Here is a 9,038-nt window from a genome sequence, read left to right on the forward strand (position 1 = left end):
TGTCTTGATCGACGTTCCTCTTTTTTCCTCTGATGTAAATTTCCCCAATTTAATTATATTATTGAAAAAAATTCAAACAATGTTATCAGTACAAAAGGTCAAAATTTTATGAGTATGAAAAGTCAAAAACCTTTTTTTTTTGTGGCTAAAAACAGAAAAAGAAAAAGAAAAAGAAAAAGAAAAGAAGAGATATAAAAAATTAAATTCGAAAACATGCCTCCTACTTATAATATCCTCCTCTTAGAATTATCGTTGAAGATTGTAAATTAAAATTCAATAGGCCACTATTATGAAGGAAGGCAAATTCATGTGTAGAATTCTTGGCAATAGAAGGTCACATACATGATTCCCCCCCCCCCCCTCCCCGCAAATATAAAAAATGCGTTCAAAGAAATGGAATTCATTTCTCATCGTTAATTTGGGTCAAGCTGTTTTTTTTATACTAATTTTTTTTTCATAAAAAAATCAAAAATTATATTAGAAAATTCATGAAGAGCTTTACTTTATTAATCTTATTATCGAAAGATGCTTTCGTTAGACACAAAATGTCAATTTGAGAAAGTGAGATTCTACTGACATATCAAAATCGCCACCATACGAATGAGACTTGTAGGAAATGTCCAAATTTCCTGAATTATCCAATTAGGATCCTTTATATGTAAGACCTATTGCTCATGTGGGATCTTTATTTTGGTCAACCGGCCTAAAAGTGACAATTTCAAAAATATATAATAAATTAATTAATTTATAATAAATATAATCATATTTTATTTACATAAAAAATAACTAAAAATATAAGAAATATACAATGATTATATAATGACTATACATTATAATATACTAAAAAACTGAATATAATTTGACTATACATGAAATATACACGGACTATACATGCCTATACAATGAATAACCATTTTTTTGGTAATTATTTTGGCCGAATTGCCACTAGGTGTAATTTGCCCTCGAGGGGGTGCTCTTGGCCCAGTGAATATAGCTTAGGGACAATTTCAAATATATACAAGGAAAAAGGGTCAAAAATGTCATTAGACTATTTGAAATGAACAAAAATGACCTCTGTTTATCGTTTGGTCTAAAAATGCTCTTGCTGTCAATATTTTGGTCCAAAATGCCCTTATTGTTATTTAATGGATCACAAATGCCCCTATTGTTAGAAAATGGATCAAAATGCCCTTTTCCGAATAAATATATTTTTTTTAAAAGAAAAACAAATCTTATTCCTTATAAAAATATTATTTTTAAGAAACTCTATTCTTATTTTCTATCTTTTTAAACAACTTTTAAGTAATAAAAACGTAGGAAATTATTTTATTCTTCGTAATTTTATTTTATCAATTAAAAAGGAATAATTTCATGCACTCTAAGTTTTTCATAATAAATCCATTATTAATTTTATTCAAATAAAGATAAAAAATAATTATAATAAAATAAGAAAATTTTATTTATTTATTTTCTAATTGAATTAGAATAAACATTTGCTAATAAAAGAAATATTATTAGGAAAAAAATGTGTTCAAAAAGAAAATAAATAATACATTTATTTGAAAAAGGACATTTTTGATTCATTAAATAACAATAAGGGCATTTCTGAATCAAAGTATTGACGGCAAGAGCATTTTTGGACCAAACTATAAACGGAGGGCATTTTTGACCATTTTCCATATATACAACAAACTAATTAGTTTACAACAAATATAACCATGTTTTATTTACATAAAAAATAGTAAAAAATTGTAGAAAGTGTACAGTAACTATACAATATAACTTGCCAAAAGTCATAACAAATATATACTGATTATACAATATAGATTATTTAGATATGAGTTATATACTGAATATACATTATGATGCATTCTATACATGAAATATACACTGAATGACTATTTCATTTGGTGATTAAAATAGAATGACCATCTAGTGTAATTATCCCTATAGCTTATTTTGGTGTTTATCAGTCGTGGTATACAATCGATTTATACACTAATGAAGATCTTTATATTATCATTTTTTTCTATTATTTCTTTCTACCATATCCTTAATAGCAGATTGATTACATCTATAACCAAAATAAAAACTGAACGTTTCGTGGTTAAAAAAATGTCGAGAATCCAAATAAACACAAATCTACTTTCGAATCACCAACTCTAGAAACAAAGCCAATCCACTACCAAATTTGTCAAATGAAGAATTAAAACAACTTTAGGGGGGTCAATTGTAGATAAACAAAATGTATAGTCACTAATAAATTCGAATTCTAAAATTAAACACAAATAGTCCCTCAATTCTTCTCAAAACTCAAAAAAATGGAGCAGACTCTCACTCTGCTCACAAGTCTTCTCAGTTTCTTCTTCTTCTCTCATGTCTCCAATTCCTCTATTGACTTACCCATCGGAATTCATCCTCTAGGTTTATCTCAGATTGAGTAAATCTCTGTGTAAATTTATTTAATTTTTTTTAACAGCTGATGATTTTTGCAGATGCGAAGTATTATGCTTCGGAGGTGATTAAATGCAAAGATGGATCTAATTCCTTTACTATAGATCGGCTCAACGATTATTTTTGCGATTGTATCGACGGAACTGATGAGCCTGGTAACCAATTTTTCCTTATATTGAACTCGCCTAAATAACACTTTTTATTTATTTATTTGTTTGCTTATTTTTAGTTCTGCAATATACTCTAATGAGCTTGAATTCTTTTTCTTTGAATAAACATGTAGAGATATTCGAGTTGGTTTTTCATATGATCACTCATTTTCAGTTTGTTTGTATTACGTTCTTTTCTGGTAGTTTAAAAAAGAAGGCCTTTCTCTTTAATTTTAACTTTTTGCCTGACATATTTAACCGCTGGATTAAAGGGTATTTGGTACATTTTACATATTTTAATTTAAGACTCTACAAGATTCAAAACTTTTCTGTGTTTTTTTAAATTTTGTGCCTGACTGGGAGGTCTGGGACATGTCTGATAAGGGGAATTTGAGTCAAGGTGGTTAGTAAGAGTCTTGCAGGTGGTTTACTAAATTGATCAAGGACCAAGGTGTTGGCATAAGAGCTTGATGGAGAATAGTAGACTGGTTAACATAGTTAAAGTAAAAAAAAGGGCCTAGTCAGACAAACAAATTGAAATGGAGGGAGTAATTATTATCTCATAAAGTCAATTTCTTTGTTGCAAAAATAAGGGTGTAGCCTAGTAGTCAATTAAGTGGTTGAGAACCTTGAGGTCTTATGTTCAAAACTCAGCAGAGACAAAAAATACATAGTGATTCTTTCCATCTGTTCTAGCCTTTGTGGACAGAGTTACCTGGTATATATTGCAGGTGACAGATATTCCGTGGAATTAGTCGAGGTGCACGAAAGCTGATCCGGACACCATGGTCATAAAAAAAAATTAGAATCAAGAAAGAAAGATGACTTTTTGAGATAATAACTATTAGGTGAGTGATCATATGAGAATGTGTTACTGAAGAAACTCAATCCCAGAGCTATGTTGCTCTGAACATATTGAAATGTGTGAACTGATTCAGTTTAATTTATTAGTTTTTGGTTTGTAATGCTACTTTTTTACTACTTGTATGATATATTGATATTGTTCGTTGTATAGGCGTTAGGATTTTGGTCGAAGTTATGTGTAGGCATTAGAATGTTATTGGATTTAAAATCCTTAACAAGTTGGAATATATCTTAAATTCAAGATATATTAGTCCGAATTAATATTATGGACTAGTATAATTGAATTAATTATTTAAGTTCAATATAATTAAGGTGGGTGTTTTCAATGAAGTAGGAGGATTTTTTGTTTTGCAAGTGTTGTACCATCACAATGTCAGAAGTAGCAGTTGTTTCAAAGTATATGAAAAGGGTTTAGCCTGCCTTGGCATTTCTGGAGAAGGGATACTTAGAATATGCCATTTCTTATATAGGCTAGCCTGAAATTGTTTTGCTGCGGAGTCTATGAAAATCCAAATGTATATCTTGGCACATATTAGATATATGATAGTTTTGCATGGCTTTTTGGAAGAGAGCTCCAGTAGTAACTCTGAAATGTTAGCTTAGACTATCTCCATTAGATATGATGGGCGTGAAAGTGGTTTGAACAGTTGGATGCACTACTAGTAATGTTTTGTGTTTCACATCATTCATTCGTTTCTCTTTAACTTGTATATTTTGTTTGAGTTTGTCAATTAAATCATTCTCTCCTTTAATAGGAACGGCTGCATGTCCAGATGGAAAATTTTATTGCAGGAATGTGGGCAGTACGCCTAAATTTCTGTTTTCTTCTCGTGTGAATGATGATATTTGTGGTAAGCACTCCTGGTTAAGTATGTTTTTTTCTTAATAAACAATTTTATACAATTAATTTTGCTTCAATTCATGTGTTAGAGAAAAGTTTGTCCTCTTATCTGAGGCTTATTTGTTACTATGATACACGGTTCATTTACGTGTACGTATAACATTGGGGAATATGCATGTACAGGGATGGGTAAGTTAAGTTTTACTAATTTCAGATGTATTTGAATAATCTGCACGAAACACCCACACCCGTTCAACGCGAATACGTCAAGGCAAGTGAAGGATCCGCGAATCATGAAATTTGTTGTTGCTTCATGAAAAATCATCTTCTGTTTTTAAAGGTAAATTAATCTCATCCATGGACCTGACATGCATATGTTTCCAAGCAGCATTTGTCATTTGCATTTCATTGAAGAATGCACCAGTATCTCCAATGTGGATATGTATTAAGAATTATTCCTTTAGTCCTGAATTATTACTTAAGCCTCGTTCATTCTCTTGAGGCTGAGTCTTCTACAGAATATTTTATTCACCGAACCGCCTTATGACTGAGTTTGTAATTAAGGACGTAAATGCTTTAGAATATGTCTCTCTTGCTCCTTTACTGTTTTATACAGTTGTTTCCATTTTGGGCATAGCAGTTATTGATTTGTTAATCCGTATCTACCATTCTACCCTGTGGTTGGGGTCTTGCTTGCTGATTTAAGATATTTTCAGATTGTTGTGACGGAAGTGATGAGTATGATAGCAATGTCAGTTGCCCCAATACTTGCATAATGGGTGGGGATTTTTCTTATCAAACAAGAAGGTATCGCTCAAGAAGAAAACGTCTCGATCTAATTGTTGGAAAAAATGCTAATGGGGTCAATATGGATGACTCGGCTCAGAGACTGCAAGGTAATTCTATTTTCCCCCTTTTTCATAAATCTCTGGCATGAACTGGGAACCGTCTCATGTAGCAACTATTTGATGGTCACTGCAGGTCTGAAGATACTGGTACTTGTACAGGTGGCCCTTATCATTATTTTTCTTGTTTCCCGAAGATTATATCGACGATCCAGATCTAAAAGAAGACATTCACTTTGAGAATTGATCCCATGATTATTGTTCCTCTGTCTTTCGTCATCTCCCAACCATGATTATTTGATCTAACCTCGGAGTGCAGTTGTGCTCCAGAATGTTTCTGAAGGTCCAACTTGCTGATTGTTGACATTCTTCTTTATAATGATTCTTACATACATCTATCTGGAGATGGGATTGTGACAACTATTAAGTCCTGCACCAGTCTTTGAAGTATCATGTTATTAAGTGCTCTGTTGAACTTTTGACTATCTCGGTTGATCAAATTGACAAGTAAGTTGGATACTGCAGCGCATCTTTTCGCCTTCAAGCTCATTGCATTGGGCATGTATAGAAAATCAGTTTTGTATGCTATTCGTCTGCACTCACACTATATCTATGACATCATAAAATCTGAAATTGTATATTTTTTTTAAAGGTTTTCTGCAGATGCATATATAGGTCCTAGGAAAAAGGGCTTGTAACTAAGCAAGATTGGAACTTCTCCTATTACACTTGATAGCTATCGACTTTTTATATTGCAGATGCAAGTTTAATTTTTCTTGATGTGCAAAAAATTTCAAGTGTTTAAATTGTACCGAAATATACTTCTGAGTTATAAATCTTTGAGTTATGATCAGTGTGATCTTGAACTAGAGACCTCACCTTCACCCTTCTCAAATTGCTCTGATCAGGAATCTCAATTATTAAACCTTCCTGATAAATAACCAAAATTTGTGTATCGTGTTGAAAAAGAAAGAACATAATAATATAGTCCTAGAACTGTGTATCTGCATGCTTATCATACGTTATGCATCATAGAGTACTGCTGCCAGTTATCAACGTTAATATAGAAGAAACAAGCTTGTATTGTTTTATAAAACTAGTCGGTATTTTCTTTATTGTACCTCATATCCATTTCACTAGTTTCTTCATTGTACACCTATTTATTTTTAGCAGTTCAGTAGTTTAATCTCTTATTCCCCAATTATTTAGAGCTAACATTGATAACTCAACAAGGGGAGCTTCTTTCACATTAGAGTTCTTCAAGATTCCTTATTTAGAGGATGGCTAGCTTTCATGGCAATGACACACATTACTCTCATCAGTCTTATTACCTAAGTGGAAGAATATAGATCTAAATACCTGGTTTGGTCCTGTCTGTAAAAAAGCATTGTCGATGAGTTTGTCATAAAGCTCGAAAGAACTGAAGAAGTCGATAAATTGGTGAATCCCAAAGCACATTTCCCATTTATCTCTATCTTCATAGCTCGGGCCATGTCATTTGAGCCAATCTTTGTACCTCTTGAGATATGATCAGTGTTGTGATATTTCTCTCTTTTTCTTTCACTGCTGCTCAAGACTTGCATTAGTGATCTGACATAGGGTGAAAAAGAGCAGAAAGTTGGAGTGAGCACTTATCATGATAAGAGAATACCTTCATCACTAGATAGCTGCAGCGTTTTGAAATATGTTTTTTAGTTATGAATTCTGTGGATAAAGATTGTGTTTTGTGGTCAATCTAGTCATGGTATGTGGTTCGTATGCTCATGTATATATAACATTAGGTTAGACTGTCTACATCACACCCCTTGGGGTGCGCCTTTCCTTGAATCCTGCTAATGCGAGATGCTTTGTGCATTGTGCTACCCTTTATTAGTTGATACTTGTTTTTGTTCTAGAATTCTTGATGTTTTGGTTGCTTATTTGACTTCATTTGTGTTTAGTTCATTCTTGTATGTGGATTTGTAGAGAACATTTCTTTGGACAAATGCAGGGAGACTATACCGCGAGTATGCAATTTTTGTAGATGATTATCAATGTAGGCATGTTTGTATGTACTATGATTTTTAACTTTAATAGATAATGGTCAAAAAACACACCTGAAATATTACTTTTTTTGCGAGTTTTATTCATGAACTATCAAGTGTTTATGTTTCCTACCTGAACTATCACTAACTATTTATCAAAACACACCTCGAAGCGGACTAGACCAAGTGTTTGAATATAATCACCAAAACACGTGCAACAACTTAATTTGCCCATAGAATTTCGTTCACATGATAACTGACTCATTAATTTCGAGATGTGTTTTGATAAATAGTTGGTGATAGTTCAGGTAGAAAATGCAAACACCGGATAGTGTAGGTGTGTTTTTTATCATCATCTTTTTAACTTATGACCCGTTTGCTGGAATTGAGTCGACTAACATGTAACAACTAGTATAAACTGATACAATATCTTACATATTGTGCATCAGCTATACAGTTCACCCATAAATATGACCAAACCCAATCTTCCAGTTATACAGGTAAAATACCTTCTTTACAGCCCAGAATGAAACAAAGATTGCCAAAAACACCACCAACCTCTGGATATTCCTGTTCTTCACATAGACAGGAACATGAGTGACAAAGGCCAACAACAACCCGAAAATCGTGTTCAAGAACCCAACTGTAAACCCCTCAGCACCCAACTGCATCCCGGATCCGTCATAAAAGAAAACCAACTTTCCTGGATCATCTCTATCCAACATAGCTATAGGGATCTTGTTGATTATGTTGTACATTGTCCCTGAAACACTGAAGTAGTACACGAAAATCGGCCCTACCATCCATATGTTCTTATCATGCAAAAGGGTGTTTCCAGTTACAATCTTTTTCACTAGAAATGGACTCAAGACTAGTCCCAGAGCTATGATACTCATCTTCTGTTTCTTGGAAATAAAGCCTGGACGATGAATGGGACCAACTGTGTGTTTACTTTTGGCCTCCACGAACTCTACCATCGATTCAGCATGCCTTTAGAAATCAAAGGATTCCGTCTGAATCGAATCCCTTTCGAAATCAGTAGCAAAAGGGGGTACTAAACATATATGAGGTAGAGACTTGACACCAAATAGAGCAAAAGAAGCTTGTGATTCTTGAAACTCAATGTCAAAGAAGAAGAACTTCTTGTTATCTGGATTGTTTGTGTGAAAAGAAGACGAGAGAACCAAGAACTTGTTTTTGAGTTTGGGGAGTGAAATCTCTGAATCTGAATGTAGTTTCTGGGAATCAAAGAATCTAAGGAGAGTGAATGGCCTAGGGACAGGTACCGATAAAATTTTCCAGAGTAGTCTGTTTGATAGGTGGATGACACCAGTGGAAGATCGAGAACGAAGGATGGTTAATTCAGAAACCAAATCATCTGAGTTTAAGGTATGATTGATAGGCACAATAAGTAAAAGAACAAGGATGAACAGAAAGGAATTTGTGTTATAAGAGTTTGCCATTGTAGTTATGTTTCTTCTATGTGTTCTTTTTCATGCTATTTAGTATAACTTTTGGACTGCTGGTTGCTATAATTTTGCCCATACTTTGATTCCATATGGTGTGTTCCTAAAAAAAATTAATCTGTTTTAGGATTACTAATTTAATAGTTAGCATATAATTCTGGATTTTACTATTTTGACTCAGGAGTATTATTATTGTGTGGTGTAGTTTAGTTTAGTTGAAGAGCAGCCCACGCCTTCACCCTAGTGTGACCGGTGGAGGTTTGAATCCCACTGTATTCTCCTCCCCCTCCCCATAAATAAGGGGTATTATTTCAACCTTGATGATATAAGGATTAGGGGCTAAAAATTTTACAAATATCAACTTTTTTTTTTAGAAAAAAATAATTACTATCGTG

The 9,038-nt window shown here is 33.1% G+C and overlaps 1 protein-coding gene and 1 pseudogene across 1 annotated transcript; one reads left to right on the forward strand and one right to left on the reverse strand.

Annotated features, from left to right (window-relative positions):
• Positions 1-2,287: 2,287 nt before the first annotated feature.
• LOC129877465 (glucosidase 2 subunit beta) lies at positions 2,288-5,933 on the forward strand. Its single transcript, XM_055952970.1, has 5 exons — positions 2,288-2,424; positions 2,496-2,609; positions 4,223-4,318; positions 5,025-5,204; positions 5,290-5,933. Exons 1-5 carry the CDS (start codon positions 2,322-2,324, stop codon positions 5,391-5,393), a joined length of 597 nt encoding a protein of 198 aa, XP_055808945.1. The 5' UTR covers positions 2,288-2,321; the 3' UTR covers positions 5,394-5,933.
• Positions 5,934-7,504: 1,571 nt separating this feature from the next.
• Positions 7,505-8,678, reverse strand: LOC129877156 (probable dolichyl-diphosphooligosaccharide--protein glycosyltransferase subunit 3B; annotated as a pseudogene).
• Between the last annotated feature and the right edge of the window lie 360 nt (positions 8,679-9,038).

The sequence above is a fragment of the Solanum dulcamara genome, chromosome 12 (genome assembly GCF_947179165.1).
Source record: "Solanum dulcamara chromosome 12, daSolDulc1.2, whole genome shotgun sequence".
NCBI classification, from domain to species: domain Eukaryota; kingdom Viridiplantae; phylum Streptophyta; class Magnoliopsida; order Solanales; family Solanaceae; genus Solanum; species Solanum dulcamara.